The sequence below is a fragment of the Crassostrea angulata genome, chromosome 7, assembly GCF_025612915.1.
Source record: "Crassostrea angulata isolate pt1a10 chromosome 7, ASM2561291v2, whole genome shotgun sequence".
NCBI lineage: Eukaryota > Metazoa > Mollusca > Bivalvia > Ostreida > Ostreidae > Magallana > Magallana angulata.
This window is the reverse complement of record NC_069117.1, coordinates 22,365,424-22,382,424: the sequence shown is the minus strand read 5'-3', so window position 1 is coordinate 22,382,424 and position 17,001 is coordinate 22,365,424. Positions and strand designations below refer to the sequence as shown.

General features: G+C 32.2%; 2 protein-coding genes and 1 pseudogene across 9 annotated transcripts in view; 1 reads left to right on the top strand and 2 right to left on the bottom strand.

The window, feature by feature from the left end:
- Positions 1 to 1,450, bottom strand: part of LOC128193129 (uncharacterized) — a 31,025-nt gene extending 29,575 nt beyond the window's left edge. For all 6 annotated transcript variants that reach the window (XM_052866394.1, XM_052866395.1, XM_052866396.1 and 3 more), the window contains exon 1: positions 1,337 to 1,450. The gene's annotated coding sequence lies outside the window, so the exon portion shown is untranslated. The remainder of the gene's footprint in view (positions 1 to 1,336) is intronic.
- On the top strand, positions 1,410 to 5,071 carry LOC128191236 (myb-related transcription factor, partner of profilin-like; annotated as a pseudogene).
- Positions 5,072 to 7,980: 2,909 nt separating this feature from the next.
- LOC128156880 (uncharacterized) lies at positions 7,981 to 16,971 on the bottom strand. 3 transcript variants are annotated; one of them, XM_052819205.1, is made up of 12 exons: positions 15,788 to 16,971; positions 15,110 to 15,307; positions 13,987 to 14,148; positions 13,818 to 13,847; positions 13,588 to 13,629; positions 13,380 to 13,433; positions 13,002 to 13,043; positions 12,709 to 12,750; positions 11,866 to 12,064; positions 11,535 to 11,630; positions 10,445 to 10,537; positions 7,981 to 10,293 (listed from the first exon to the last, which is right to left on the bottom strand). In XM_052819205.1, the coding sequence occupies exons 1-12, from the start codon at positions 15,817 to 15,819 to the stop codon at positions 10,027 to 10,029; spliced, it is 1,257 nt and encodes a 418-aa protein (XP_052675165.1). In that variant the 5' UTR covers positions 15,820 to 16,971; the 3' UTR covers positions 7,981 to 10,026. The 3 variants fall into 3 exon arrangements, with proteins under 3 accessions (XP_052675165.1, XP_052675166.1, XP_052675167.1); XM_052819206.1 differs by having other exon boundaries at positions 7,982 to 10,293; positions 14,032 to 14,148; XM_052819207.1 differs by lacking the exon at positions 13,818 to 13,847 and having other exon boundaries at positions 7,982 to 10,293; positions 14,032 to 14,148.
- Between the last annotated feature and the right edge of the window lie 30 nt (positions 16,972 to 17,001).

The window sequence follows — 17,001 nt, the reverse complement described above, 5'->3', positions numbered from 1 at the left end:
TCGCCATCGCAACTTCGCACTCTCGCCTTCGCATCTTCGCGCTTTCGCTTTCGCCTTTTTATAATTGTGGAACTCTCTATCGTTTATAGAAATGTTAGCTGTAGAAAAGGATATCTGAGGCAGACGATGAACTTTTTAGAATTTATTTTCAACAGCCTGCGCAGATCCATAACTTTTTCTAGGGGGGGGGGGGGGGTCGATGGATAATTATATTTATATGGGGGGGGGGGGGGGGGTCCCGAGACATATTTTGGAGATTTTATCATATATAATTAATAAAATTAAATTGTCTTGGGAGATGGGATCCGGACCCTCTCTCCTCCTTTACTGCATGTGTGTAGTTATTAATATTGAATTTTCCGGGAGGGCGGACCCCCTCTCCCCCTCTAGATCCATACACGAGCAAGGAGTGACGCATAATGAAATTAGAATGTTACTGTGTTTGATCCACGGTAAACAGACAGCTGGTAAGTGACAAGTGTCTGGAAGTGCATATGTATACATTATGGCGGACATTACATTTTATGTGGAGTATACATGTATATTAAATGATTAGGCATAGCCAGCACTGGTAAACATATATGTCACATATACACATCAAAATATTTATAAACATTCATAGTAAGTACCAATAAAACCTTGGCGAGTACGGTGCCTGCATCAAATTCTCTGTAAAATCAAATTCAATGTAATCGACCGAGACTTTCTGAATGCTATCAAAAGAGGCGAAGGCGAAAGTGCGAAGTTGCGAAGGCGAAGGAGCGACAGTGGTATCGCATCTTCGCCTTCGCAACTTCTCACTTTCGCCATCGCATCTTCGCGCTTCGCCGTCGCATCTTCGCACTTTCGCCCCTTCGCCGTCATACTCTCGCACTTTCGCCTTCGCAACTTCGCACTCTCGCATCTTCGACCTAAAGGCGAAAGTACGAAGGTCGAAGTGGCCCCATCAGAACATCGTACAAAACTGATTAAGAAACACAAGACATTGAAAGTTGACAATAATCCACCCCCTCTCCAAGTTTTTTTTATCTTCAATGAATTTGAGGCTTGTGAACTTCAGCTTTTTGAAATTTATTCTAGTTTTTTGTTGAGATGGTTTACGATTATTCTAGTCGTCCTACAATTGGGTACACTATGAAATGATATGAAATCAATTATACGTGCGTGAACATACATGTACATGTGTACATACACTGAAATTAAACTATACTGACGGTGACCAACGATAAACAGCACATGCTACGGTTTAGAACTCGGACTGGCAAGCTGTAATATAATGGGATATTAAGAACTGTTGTTAGATATAAAATAGATACGTTTAAATGCTAATACTTACGTGATATTAAGAAGACTTACTAAACTTGTAAAACTTAGAAAAACTACTTTCGTTTTGTTTTTCTCTAAACTTAATGAAGAAAGACAACTCCTGCAGGTATGCGGAAAGTCTCAAGGTATCACACCGGTAATTGTTTTCACTATATAACACTATAGAGGGGAAAAAATTCTTAAAAATCAGTTTGTATTTTTCATGACAAAATATTCGGAGGAAATGTTATTTGTTACCTATCTCATCAGCTAACACCATAAAAAGGGCAAGCGATACTGCATTTTCTCAAAATATCTAGCTCCAAACAGGTCTACCCTCAAAACCACGTGTTTTCCATTTGTATGTAAACAGACTGCACACTCCCCAGGAAGCTGCTGCATGAGCCCTGAAAGAAGTAGTTCCTGTGAAAAAAAATCATCACCTAACAAAATACATGAAATATCCTACTCAGTGGTACAAAAAATTTTAAAACTGAGTAAAGGAAAATGTAAAAATGCAGTCAAGGAAAAAAATAATTCTGAAGTATATATGGAACTACAATTGACTAAGTTCATTTTGATTGGCCGATTACCGGTGTGATACCTAAAGATCTAAATATTGCGATTAACAATTAAATTGACCTATAGGGGAGATGGATTTCCCGGAAAAATCACTTTTGAAAATCAAAGTTTTTTTTGTTATTTTCTATCGTTCATATTTCAAATTTTTTTGAATTTGCTTTTTTAACCTAATTTAACATATTGTTCTTGCTATTTTATAATTAATCTTCAAAGTCGGCTAAAACAGCATTCTCTCAGTAAAATGTTATATTTATGCATGGTTTTTGGCCTAGTAATCCTTCAGGACCGGACTGCCCCTCAACAAACTTTGATATTTTGATAAGTTTCGTTCAAAAGAATAAATTAGGATACATTTTTTTTAGTGGCACCCGGCCATGGGGGTTAAATAACGACAAAAATTTCGGAAATTCATTTCTATCATAGTGGTCTTTATTTTCAACACTATGAGTAACTTCTGGGTCCGCCGCCATAAAACTTCTCAAGAAAATTCTCAACTAAAGTCTTGAGAATTACTCAGCTAAGAATATTCTCAAAATCACCGCCATAAAGCCACTTGAGAATATTCTTAGCTGAGTAATATTCAAGACTTGAGTTGAGAATTTCTCAAATTTACGTTCTCGCGAGACGGTTTTCGCGCATTTTTTTTTTCAATGACTGAAGGATTCTAGTGGAGCTCTTCTGCGTCAGAAAGGTAAGAAACATTTATAGTTACGTGTAAATAAACACGCGTTTTGCATATTTTATCGTCTGCTTTGTTATTTTGGAAAAGTAATGGAAAAGAAACTGGGCAGAATTGGGGGGTTGACGAAGAAGTTGCCCTTATTGAGGAAGTAAAAGCGAGGGCAACCGTGCTATTTGGGTCGTTTAAGGGGTGTGGGATTAAAAGGGGGAGGGAAATAAAAAAAAAAAAGAGAGTGGCACAAAATTGCAGACCGACTGAACTCGTCAGTAAATCTTAAGAAGTGATAAACAATAAAAAAAGACCTGAAATAAAAAAAAATGTGAAGTGTTTGTCATAAGTAAACTAGATCTACAAGAATACCGCAAATTTCTATGTACAGCGCTTGCATGTCTACCAACCCGAATTTGCCGTATGGCTACAGCTATTGAAGTTTCGATACAATCATAATTTATTAGACAACATGAAATTGTAATAAAAACTAAATTTGTAAATGACATGGAATAGATGTCTTCATTTTTATTTCAATGTAGCTGCACGTACGTGCCGTCAATTATTATACGTTTATGTTCACGAGCAATATACATATATATACCACACTTCGGTGCGAAAATATAGAGCCCTTAGGCTACTTGTATTTTTGTGTGCATACAACAATTACGTACATTCAAAACGCATTTCGTAGTTTGTTTGGTTTTAGTTTTTCTTTACAGTTTTGTCAATGGTGTTTTCCGTTTCTATTTATAGTTCCGCTTGCATTCATTAATAGGCTCTCCTTTATTGGAGACAGTTCGGAATGGGAGGAGGTGAAGAAAAAGTATTACAATGTGAAGTCAAGAAGTAAGTGTGTATATGTGTATTTAATGGTGAATGTATGATTAATCTTATTTATCAATCTATTTACACAAATTGAATGACAAATCAAGCAGATAAATTATTGCTTTGAACGATTTTTGACTGTTAAATTGTACACATGATGGACCTTTGAGTCTATTGGGCATAAATATTTTGAGTTTTTGAATACCCAATATACTGTACATATATATAATTGGACCGAGTAACCAAATCATTTTAAGCATTCAATATACCAATGTTATAGTTAACTGACAACATACTGTAAACTTACTGCATTTGGTTGTGTATTCTATTTAGCGCTTTTCACGGAATTCAGCTTTCGCTAAGTCAAGTACATCGCTAAATGCCATGCATATATGTACAGAAATAGTCACATTCAGGAATACGCTTATTCAAATCTACTCCAACTTGTTAAAAAAGCAATTTCCGCCAAATATCGTACACGCCAAATGCACAGCCGCAATTTGATGCTGACGCAAATCGTTGTTGTCAACTCAGCTGTTGGGTTCTTGTAATTTATATTTTGCAATATATAGAATTAATGGTGATCTGTAACAATAATTATTACAGAAATGAATATAATAAAATACACACTTACAAAACTTAGATTCACGCATTAAATATATTTGAAGATGTTTGAATATTATTAATGTGTTTTAAATAATTAATTATTTCAACAGATAACTTAGGCAACTGCGGTAAATGAACTTACCGAAATGACAGATATTTTATATCACTATTATGGAATAGATAATATTTGTAGAAGGAGATAAACTCTTCCTTTCTCTCGGCTGTCTGGGGGTGAAGTGTCTTAGATTTAGGATTTTGCGCCAAGCATGCGCACTTAAATGTAAAACTTGTAAAACAACTCATTCACTATTTCTTAAATATCAACCATGAATGAAATGTGGGAACGTAGTAAATTCCAGTAATCACTATTCACTATGTATTTGTTTATAGACGATGATGAAATGATATATGAATATTCGTACATTATATATCAATATATTAAAATAAATATTGGATCAATGAATAATTCACCCTGTGACATATATTTCATTACTTATTTAAGAAATAATTTAATGAAATCGCAATTTAGAATGTATTTATGCATGAAAATATAATGTATTAAGTTAAAAAAACACCCCAGGTTTAAAGGACAATGAAAATAATTATGAATTATTATTAAGACTCTTATTATATCACATCTTTTCTTTTTGAAGGTAAAGAAAAGCTTGATGGGCTGAAGCGTCCCAAGACTGGTGGCGGCCCCCCACTACCTCCACTCACACCAGGTGAGGAGACGTACCTCCGCCTGGCTGATGGGGAGCCAAACCTCTGTGGTGTGGAAGAAGGGATTGATACAGATGGTATAAAATCAACAATATGTTAATCCACACTCGCACACACATGCATTAATATAATTATACACACACAGGACTATAGATGGTATATATAAAATATAGGATACAAGACACAATTGTGTTAATGTCTTTAAATTAAATTAGAAGGTGTATAAATTAGGATTGAATTCACACATCTGTCAGTTTATATCACATGCTTAACATACATGTATTTATGCATAATTTAATTTACATAGCTCCATTACCGAGTATATCAGAACCACTGGTCCCAGATACTGATGCATAGAACGATCTTTAAAATCACGTCACACGGGACATAGTTCCTTATATGTCCCTGATTGTTAATAAACGCATAAAAACTGCATGTATCGTATTAAAGAAAGTAAACTGAAAGTAAAATTTAAAGATAATAAAGTAAAACAAGAGGCCAATAGGCCTTAACGGTCACCTGAGTAGCATATAACCCATACACAAACTTGTCGAGGAGTCTCATATTCATTTAATTGGGTTTCATTCTGGAGTAGAAAAATTATGAATTTGTAATGACGACCACCTCCCTGCCTAAAATCTTTCAAAAAGAACAATGAAACCTATAAATTAAAAACTTAAAGATCTGGTCTACAAAATCATGAATTCAGTTTTCCTTTCAGGTGTGTGGTAGTAAAGAAGATAATTTATGAGAGTTGATTTTAATCAACTCTCCTATGCAGTTACTCTGGCAAATCGAAAGTGAAACAGTGTTTGGACCTAAGCACAAATCATCACCGCTGACAAGACTAAGTTCTTGAAAATAATAGAAAAAATTCGTTGTAATGTATGCTGAAGCATTGTTTTTCAAGGAAACTTATCTACAAACACTTTGAAAATAGTCAAATGTTATATACTACGAACAATTTAGATATTTTTGTAGTCTCGTTTATTCCTACGCCAGAGTTAATAAAGTCTCGTTCAACCAGACGCTCGGCTGTCTCAGTAAATCTGCGACAAGCAGAGAAAGGGGGCTCTCTTGCTTGTCGGATATTAACGGAGACAGCCGAGCGTCTAGATAAACGAGACTAGAGTTCGATATCAATAGTGCTTGGATCCATACAATTTTTAGAATTGTTTCGATAACTAATACAAACAAGTAGTTGAAATCTATCTTTAAATATTACTCAACATGATTCATATGGGGTTTCTCGAAATTCTTGTCGGAAAAGTCTAAAAACTCATATTATAAAAAAGTGCGTATTTCAAATACAAACTAGAAACTAATTGCCATGCAAGATAAATTGATTTTAAAATAAATGATAATCGATAAAATCAACTTCCGTCAGTACTTCAGTACTTTGATTAAACATTATATGCATTAACACCTAAACATCCATTTTGGCCCTGCCCTAGAGTCAAAACTCATACTCCAAGGGACATGAAATTTAAAATTTCAGTAGAGGACTTCCTGGTAAACAGAATTATGAAGTCAGTTTTTCATACAGATGTGTGCTCATGAGAATAGAGAAGAAGATTTTAAAACATTATTCTCTGTACGCTTTAGCACTATATTGCCATATTGACCCCCCCCCCCACCCCCCCGTATCCTGAGCCCCTGACCTAGGGGCCATGAATTTCACAATTTAGGTAGAGAAGCTAGTGGACTACATAACCATGTATTCAGTTCTTTGCCTATATGTTTGGGGATAAAGAAAAAACTTTTTAAAGATTTAATACATATTTACTATATGGCCATATTGGCCCCACCCTAGAGCCTGAACCCTGACCCAGGGGCCATGAATTTCACAATTTTTGGTAGAGGGCTACATGGACATCATAATCATGCATTTAGTTTTTAACAAATATATATGGGAGTAGAGAAGAAAATTTTCTAAGATTTAATACATTTTTACTATATGGCCATATTGGCCCCAACCTAGAGCCTGAACGCCTGACACAGGGGTCATGAATTTCACAATTTTGGTAGAGGGCTACATGGACATCATAATCATGCATTTAGTTTTTAACAAATATATATGGGAGTAGAGAAGACGATTTCTAAGATTGTGGTGCCCCGGATGTGGTAGAACCACGAATTTCACAGTTTAGATTCCTCTTACTATAGAGATGCCTCACACCAGAAATGGTAACAATTAGCCTTGTAGTTTTTAAGAAGAAGTTAAAAATGTAAAATTGTTGACGCATGTAGCACGACGCACGATGACGGACGAAAACGGGTCACCTGAGTTTACTCAGGTGACCTAAAAAAAAGCGTCCATTATTCATACTGCTTGAACAACGACTGTGAAGCTTTTTTTTCAATCACTATACATTATGGGAACTAGAACTCAAGCGTTTACTAAAATCAAGAAATGGAACGGAAATCGATATGCTTTTTTTAGAGACAGAAACCAATACCGGCCCTATAGGTCAATTCAATTGTAATATACAATTGATCCGTTCCAATAAAATAATTGTATGAATACATGACTGTCGTAAATAAAAAGCTTCAAGTTATTTTTTTTTTGGTTTCATGTTAATACCAGAAAACATACTTTGCACAATAAGTTTTTTTATCTTATCTACATCGATATTTCTCGCATTGACAGACCATTACTCTAAATCGTGTATTGTGTGCGGATCAATAGATATATGTAACCTATAAAACGGAAAAAGCAAGGTAATTTTTTTTCATTTCAATGCAGCCTTAAAAAAATAAAATTATTTTAAACCTAATCAACTTTATTGTCAATTTTGAGATTTATCCCATCCCTCTATGCATCGTTACTTCTCTAAGGAGCACAAGAAAATAATGAACAGGAATGTATGCAAATCACTTTTAAAATATTGGCTTGGTTTTGTAGACTGCAAAGTGATGTCTTGTCGATGGAAACCTGTGACATAAGAATTTTGAACGTAACCGCTACCGCGCAACATTTTTTTTCAATTAAAAAAGTATCACGAAGACATGCAACAAATTCAGTATTGTAAAACATTGCATAAAAAGTTAACTGGCTTCCGTAAAAATAATCGTCACAAATCCATTTGTTTGCGATTTTTAAAATTCCTACATTGAATCAGGCAGATGTGCAAGTCTTGCATAATTTATTTGTTACATACTGGTCAGCGAGCAGTTTAGCTGCATATCAAATGTTGTAACATTAATATAATATAATATAATATAATATAATATAATATAATATAATATAATATGCATTTGCGAATATGCAAAAATATAAATTTGTATTCACGTTAAATTGAAAATATATGTACATGTACTTAGTATATATTTATAGCTTTAGCAATGTATTTTATATTATATTATCATTAATGTAAATTGTTTTAAATAAAAAATTTATAGGCGTTGACTGTTGAGTCTTCACTTTTTTAAATTTTATTGCGATTGCTTGCATTGATTAACAAATGATTCTGAAAAAATCCCGAACAAGAATTGCAAGTCCGACAATTAGGCTTACACGTCCTCAGAAAAAAAAAACGAAAACAAAAAACCAACAACAGGCTTAGAATATGACCCTCTTCGATGTAAGCGTCTTTCAGTGACAATATCATGTGAATTAGTAATATCAACAATCTTTATTTTTAAAATGAAATACGTTTACTCTAGCTTTAAAAAATATACTTCATAAAACACAAAATTAAACATAACATGCTAAAACACACGATTCGATACCTGGAAGTTAAAAAAGCTAGATCTTGTACAGTTGCAAGTACTCTTCAAAGTTGTGTTTGCGATAGTTACGTAAAATGAATCTTATATTTATTGAATCATATGTCAGTGGTTATGTATGTGCAGTTATGCATATTGTTATGAATGTAAATTTCATAAAGTCGATCTAATAATGTACAACTGACAGCTGGAATAGGGCACTGACAGACACTTCCCTGTTTTATCATTGGATTTTGGTTAAAAAAAACGGTAAGACTTTGTATTGACATTCTAGAGCATAGCTCTTTTAAGGTTTGGTGATCACCAAAATCGATTAGATCCATCCAAATTATTGAAAATGAAAGTTACGAAAAAATTATTTTAAATTTCACAAATCAGTTAAATCCTCGGCAAAAACGTTCCATTTTACTCCCACATTATTAATGCCTGACAAACATTTGATAAACATTATCAAATCTATACTACTATATTAAAACAATAGACTCCAATTTTTGGGCTTTAATACCGAGAAATTGGAAGAGTACCATCTTCTGTTTTATATATTTTAAACATCATTGGTACTTGAAGATTACCAATTTGTTTTTATTTTTTCTCAATAAGGCTTCGCTAATTAATAATCAACGAAAATTCATTTTAAAAATCCGGAAATCATTTGGATTTTTTGGATTTTACAATCTTGCGCATGCGCAATACATTCACGCTAAATTCCGGGAGGTTATGTTTTCACAATATCACATTTGCACGGATAAACTCAGAAACGATAAAAGAAATATGTGTAAATTTTCATTGAAAATTTGCTATATATTCTGTTCATCAAAGAAAATAGGGAGATAACTCTTACATTGCAGTGCATTCCAAAGTTCCAAATGTCAGCATGGTGTGTAAATTTGAAGCGAGTAAAAAATGTTGGTGAAAAAGTGTTGAATTCTTCATTAATATGAATTAAATTTTTAGATGAAAGGTATTTTACAGACCCAAAATGGTTTGTTATGAATAATTTGACTGTTATTTTCAATGCAGTTTCATTATTTTCCCCCAAAATGGTTTCGGAGCGATTCTGCAATTTTTTGCTACATTACGGGTATATGGGAGGCATTTTAACCGTGGGAGGGCCTGTTACGAGACACAGTTAGATTATTCTAACGAAGCAGAGTGTAGTGAAATTATGATAGCATTATTATAGGCTTAAAGCTTGGTTACGTAAATGTCAACAATACGGTGTGTCGATATCTATTTCGTAAATGTCCGATATCAAATGCAGCCCGTGCAAGCACGGGTCAAAGTCTAGTAGTTTTAAAAAAATTTATCAATACATATTGTCGCATTGTCGTTTGTACATAAACAAATCACCAATAATAAGATGCGTTGACATGTCAATGAATGTGGAACCTACTTTAATAAATATGTAGATTACACATTCATTTCTTTATAATCTTCTCCAATTTTTGATAATTGTGAGTTTTTGGGGTTTTTTGGGGGGAGGGGGCTTTTTACTGAATAGTTTTGACGTATTTTTTAAAATATTTTGTAAAACGATGATTTACTAGAATATCATATTTTATAATGTTCAATAAAGGGTACAATTATTTTGCGATTGGTTGAAGAACACCCTTGGTAACTAAGGGACCATCCTTGTACAAAAACACTGCTGGCCAAACCACGAATTCCACATTCTCTCCATTTCTTGTATAACATCTAAAAATTTCTTTATCAAACTCCTCATTTTGTGCCGGACTAAAGTCGAGCATCATTGGCGGATCCTGTATAGCCATTATCCAACAATACTCTGTACAGCGATCTAAGTATTTTTGCATAGATGTGTTGTTTGTGAAGTTTTCCTTTTTAGCCAACTGCAATAAAATTGATTTGGCATCAACATAAGAGTCTGAGAAACTTTTGAATGCTATATTGAACAATTCCATATACTGATGTATTACCAAGAATTTTTTTATTAAGAGATTCCGATATTCATATTCTTATTTTTATCTTTACATAACTTACAACATAGTTTCTAATATCGGCAATGGCATCGGATGCCGTCTGCTTTTGAAGATCAATCACTTTTGACAGAATTCTCCCTGGTACATCTGTGTCCTAGTAATGGAAAGTACAGTCAATTGTACCTTGGTATACAGGATTACGAATATCTTTTAAGCAGGACATTAGAAACGCGAAATATAAAGTGTGAAACTTGAGAATTAGAATTAAATACAATCATGTAGTTCTTAAGTTAAAGCAAGATTTGAGAATTCATCATTAATTTTATTCATTTTCATTAAAAAAAAACAGTAATAAAGAAAAAGGTTCATCCATGTATTTGCAATTAAAGACGATGGGTCGATAATGCGTGTAAAATTCCCATACACGGTAGACCAAACTACTTAATTAAAATATCAATAAATCTGATATATTTTTTTAAAAATCATTTAAAACAATATACATTTTACATATCATTGATTTTTAACCTATAAACATTTTCAATATTAAGAATATGTTGACTCAAACAGGCGTATACGTATCAAAACCTTCAAATACATGTACTGTCATTTTTTAGAACGAACTTCAAGGCATTTTCTTTCATAGAGTGGGTCTGTGCTCCATATTTTTCCCATAGTCTAAGCAAGGTCTTTTGGAAAACAAACCGATTTCAATCAACAAAAACGTGGAGAGATGACCCACTATACATTAAAATATCATTTTGTATCCCAACAATGGAACGTTTTGAAAAAATAATTCAAGTCCGTAAATTCGTGGTCAAAGTCACACATAATATTTAAACAGTCTACTTTGTTGTGTCTGAAACGGCTCAGTGGTTAGAGTACCTGACATATATGATTGATCAATATAAGATAAAAAAAAAAAAAAAAAAAAAAGAGTACCTGACATAAGCGAACTTTATATATCTAGGGTTTTATGTTATGGGTTCGATACCGCAAAAATTTCTGGTATTATTTTTATTCTTATCTTCTTTGAACCACAACAGTTTTTACTAAAAGTTCGGACATCAAATTAATTTTTTCAAATAAGTTTAAACGTAGTTACAGGTAGTTTTTTTCAGAAATAATTTCATTCACGGACGGCTTATTCTTACCAGTGGTTCATCTTTCAATGTAGAAGGTTTAGTAATATCCAGGATAAATCTTGTTCTTTGTCGCTCAGCAAACTCCAAGCAACAATCATAGATATCCTAAATAACGTAAAGTAAAGATTTAGAATTGAATAGCCTTACCTGATTTCAATCATAAAAGTCCTCATTAATTGTGAACTTCGTTGTTCTTAACTTGTTTTTATATACATGTAACTCTCAAACAACTAGTACATGTATATCTTTGTACATTTTTGCGGGTTATTAACGTAGAAATGTTTTAAGTTTACTGTTGTATCAATATGCTCTCAGACTACCTTTGATTTATAAATATTACCTGAAGCATATGTAAAAGCTCTTGAGTTTGGGATTCCTCGGTTTGGTTCGTGTCTGCTAAAGATTCTAGGGCATCCGTCCAATCATTGTCATAAAGCTCACTAAATTTTTCGGCTAGTTTGTTTGGACGATTTTCATCAGATAAGTCAGCCAATCCTGGGTTGTTCAATCTCAATTTTTCTCCAGCGTAAGCACTTAATCTGTAAAAAAAAAAAAAGACAATACGCAAATTTAAAAATCGTTTGCATTGTTGTTTGTTCAAGAATCATTTTGAGGCAACGTTGTGCCCTTTGACTCGATGAAATTGTTATTTTCTTTCAAAAAATAAGTACATCAAGTTCTTCGACCGATTTCAACATCACATGATTTCTTTCTAAGTCAAATATGCCTAAAGTAATTGTGAACGAAATAAAAATAATTGCCCATCTGTTAACTTTAACGAACCCGTTTGCTCAAATAGAGCCAAAAGTGATCAATGAGGAAGTAGATTCCAGCATTTTCCATTAAAAATATTGTCATAAAGTTTAATCAGATACTATAAGCCACTGTTAATGAGATTAACAATTAATTGAGCATATTTAACAAGTCATTTGACTTTAGGTTATTGTGTCAAACAGCAATGTCTGTCTATTTCATTGTCGACCATCAAGTCATGGCTCATTTAAATCAACATGTGTTCGACCCTAAAGCTGTGCCCACGTTAATGGTTTTTATATTTCTTTCCATGTGTTGAAGTTTTCGTTCGTTTCATCAAATACATGGACACCTATGTATAAGACTACCTAATCTACAGAAAAAGTATGTAATGTATGCGATTAATAAGTCAGTATTTTAGTTCTTTTACCTTGTTAATGCTTTTTCCTTCTCTGTTCTCTCCATTTCAAATCTACAAATACAGAAGGTAATAGTGGTTGCTTAAATGGATAGAAATAAGCTAGTTAATGAAAAATTATGATAGATATTATGAATAATACAAAGCATGTATATTATAGATCTTATCTATGCTAAATGTAATTAAAGAGTCATCTTTATGAATGTCACAATAAAAATATGTTCTTTTTAAATTTTCATCATGAATAATTGGATCATCCAGAAAAATAAAGTGCAAAATAATTGTACAGTCACTGTTACTATTACCTTGCTTCTGCCGTTTGCCTTGCAACTTTCTCCTCTTCGATTCTTAAAAAATGTTAATAGATGAGTATGACTATTTAGTACCTATAGCTTTGAATTCAACTCATAGGGTGAAAAAGCGGAATTTACAAAAGGGTTATCGCTGGGAATTTGTTCTACTCCAAATTAACACAATAATTACCAAGAAAACAACAATTTTCATGAGAAACACTTCAGTAAAGGCTTATGGAGCCAATATAAACCACGCGTTTGTTCAATATTGTTAGATGCAAAAAGTAAATATTCCCATGGTCTACATAAAGGGATTTACAAGAGGAAGAAGTTACTATTTTAACTTTACTCACGGCTTGAAGTATGTTGTCTTATTTTCACAATATTTACCTTTGTTCCAAATGCAGTTGCTCTCTCTTCAACGTGTCATCTTTCATGCGAAGTCTAACGAATAAAACAAAAAAATATTAATCGTTAATGGACGTGTCATATATATTGTATATGTATGCATTTGTTTTTGATTTGAAAATGATTTGTTTACAGTTGTTTGAGAAAATATACATTTCATGCTTTTAAAATAATTGTTTAAAATAAATACTCTTCTTTCAGTTGATCAAGTTCAGACTGGAATTCGGACAATCTAAAATGCAATAAAGCAATTTTCAAATTATGTTCACATGATAAGCAAGTAAAATTCTACAAGATGTACATTTTGTTCTTTGTCAAAAATAAAATGTTATATCCATAAATTTTAAGTTTGAACTCATTTCTGTTTGGCTCAAAACACATAAAATTGTTCTTTAACAATAAACAAAATGTTGCATGTACCTGATTTCCTTATCGTTTTCGTTCTTAAATCTATTAATGATACCGATATCTCAGTAAATTATATAAAAGAACAAGAAATCAAGACAGAAATTATTATTATAAAAATCAATAAAAACCGATGTATATTTTCAATTAAAAAACTATTGGCATTAGCAGTTTGTCATTTTACCTTTTAATATTATATTTATGATCATTTGTAAATTCAAGCATATACTTGTCTTGATTATGTCTCCTCTTTTCGATGATATACAGAACAATGCTACAGAAATATGCAGCTCCAAAGACCACACAAACACTATTAAGCGTCAACATTGTTACGTTAAACTCAAAACTGTAATAAAAAGTAAAATAGAATAGTATCATAATGAGTAACAAATAATATTTTCATTTGTTTTTTAATTTTTTTTTTGTACATGTAATTGGTATTTAAGAATATATAACAACATGTAGCAAGAGGCCCATGGACCAAATCACTTTTCTGCAGAATAGTTCATGTATCTCTTTCTAAATTTTATAATATATAAAACTGTTCTAACATTTGAGTAAAACTCAAAAAATGTCTTTCCGTACAAGATTTGACAATGCATAAAAACAATATAAAAAAGATACCCACTATTTAAACATTATATTCTAAGATCTCAGATGCATAAACTGTTTTATTATGGTAATAGCATCCACGTGTCATAGATACCAAAATTAGAAGATGATCTAAAAATAACTAGAAAAAGGTAGAGAAGGCCACTATGACCTTGATATGAGAATAGCAAGATATATAATGTTGCTTCTCTGGTAATCTCACTGTTTGTAGCATTGTAGTTCTTGAGAAAAGATTTTAAAATAGTTTTCTGATATATTTCTATGTTAAACTTTGAACCCCTCATTTGTCCCAAGAATTAGTCCAGAAGATCAAGGTGTTGACATTTTAGAATCTACACTGTCTGAAGATGTTACAAATTGTACATGTAGCATCGTAGTATACTATTAGAATTTTAAACATTTTCCTTATATACCCCTCTTGCAGTATTAGTCTGGGGGTCATATATACTACAAGAAGATCTGAAAAAAGTTCTCCCTCCCTTAAAGATTGCCATTTTCTTATAGAAGTTTTAAAAGAAAAAAATCACGTCTGTCATGTTTTACAAAATATACAGAAATGTTCACAGTAAATTTGAAGGGTATATTCTCTCGGCGATAGGGTATCACATATTATATGTACTTGTGCTAGAAGCGGGTGAAAAATTTTGGTACCAGAGTATTTCAGATACAATGTTACCTACTTAAAATTTACTTACCTCGGATTTTCTAATTCTTTGCAAAACCATTTTTCCACACATACATAGTATGCCAAAATTACCCATCCAATGCATGTAAGCTTGCATGCTAAACACAGACGGCACATATGCCATTTCAGTTCCCTTCTCTTGGTCCCTTCTATTAGTTTTGTTTCATCACTCTCCTTGGGTTCCACTTCAGTGCTCTTTGACGACTGCCTATTTACAGCAATAGGAAACCAATCGAAGGCAAGATTTTAGTCATCTTTCGATATGAAGGGCCAATAAAAATTATTATTTGAAACTTGTATTTAAAGTGACTTAATGACTAAATACTAAGGTATATAAGAATCTTCTCGTTATATCTTTAATAAGAAAATAAAAAAGAGGCTCTTAATGAAGTGATATTATATAACGGCCTTCCTTTGCATAGACTGAAGACAAAGGTTGTTAACTTTACAAGGAAAATCAATGTCATAAATTAAGACAGTATTTACATACTGTACACTATTTTATACAAATATGTGTACATACATGATAACATGAGACTGTACGTGTCTTTAATGCACTAAAATCAGCAGATTATATATAATGGACATAATACCAAGTGACGTATATTAATCGAAACACGTAAGAATCATACAGACCAGAAGTCTAGAGTACAGTACATAAACAACATTAATTCGATCAAATACTTACATTCTTTTTCTGAATTGTCGTTCCATGTACATACACCCTACTTTCTTTTTAAAATGAACAAAAATGTGATGAAGAATTACTTCCCTTATTCTTGGAATTCTTTCATATATCTGTATAATATCAATTCTAGGAATTTGATGAAAGAAAGTTCGTGTAAAAATTACAAAATTTATGCGAAAAATGCATGTTTTTTATCTCGAAAGTGTGGGTTATTCCTACATACCGTTTACTTTTCTGTGAACACTTAAAAGAAATAAGCGTAACACAAAGAGTAAGTAGTGTCTTTAAATTTGTTGTAATATTCATCTGCACTGGCTACATGTATAATGTTAAAATAAAATTTTGAGCAATAAAACATTGATTGATTAATATAGTTAATCTAAGAATGTAAAAAAAAAAATTGCATTGTAGATTTAATTTGCTCTTCCATGTAACCGTGCTATAATTTTACCAAATGCGAGCTTATAATTTTTTTTTATATTGAATTGTTTTCTTTAAATCAGTAATTAGTTCCATTAATACCTTTTTAAAATTTTTCTAAAAATTACATTTTTTTTCAGGATCTATCACTAAAACGTCACACTATTTATGTAAGACAATAATTAATAGCTATATAGACTATGGTCAGTTATAATAACCTTTGGAAGTAGTCACTAACTCAATGTTACTTAAATATTGCTGGTTTTGTGCAAATGAATGTACATGTACCCTATAGTTATTATACTTATCTATGTTCCGTAAGGTCATTTAGACTACTTCCGTTGGGATTTTGAAGTAATTAACAACATTATACTTCTATACATATTACATGCACACGCATAAAAGTAAATGTGACAATCGAAAACTGAATGGTCATATCGAGAAAATCATTCATGAATATTGCACGACAACGAGAATAGAAATTGGCCATTATCATTTTGGAATACAGTTGTTTATCCGAGTGTGGTCCTCGCTAGCATGGATAATGATTTATTAAATTGTATTTTAATCAATATAAATTACAGTAATTGATATATGGGCGTTGTTTTACAACCAAGGAAACATTATTTTTCAATTCATATTTCTTAAACAATATAATTCAACTTTTTTTAAAAGAAAGAAAGAAGTGTAAAAGTGCTATATCATATAAAACTTTTTTTAAAGTTGAGATTTATTCCAATTAAAACTTCAACGTAAGATAGAAAAGAAAACAATAACGGTAAATAAAACCCTGC

What these genes read in the sequence shown, in the direction of transcription:
- LOC128156880 (XM_052819205.1), bottom strand. Translation starts at nt 15,819, where the DNA reads ATGTACATGGAACGACAATTCAGAAAAAGAAT. An exon ending in AAAGAATTAGAAAATCCGAG is followed by an intron (nt 14,149 to 15,109) that starts GTAAGTAAATTT and finishes TTTTTATTACAG; the next exon opens with TTTTGAGTTTAACGTAACAA. An exon ending in CATAAATATAATATTAAAAG is followed by an intron (nt 13,848 to 13,986) that starts GTAAAATGACAA and finishes TATCATTAATAG; the next exon opens with ATTTAAGAACGAAAACGATA.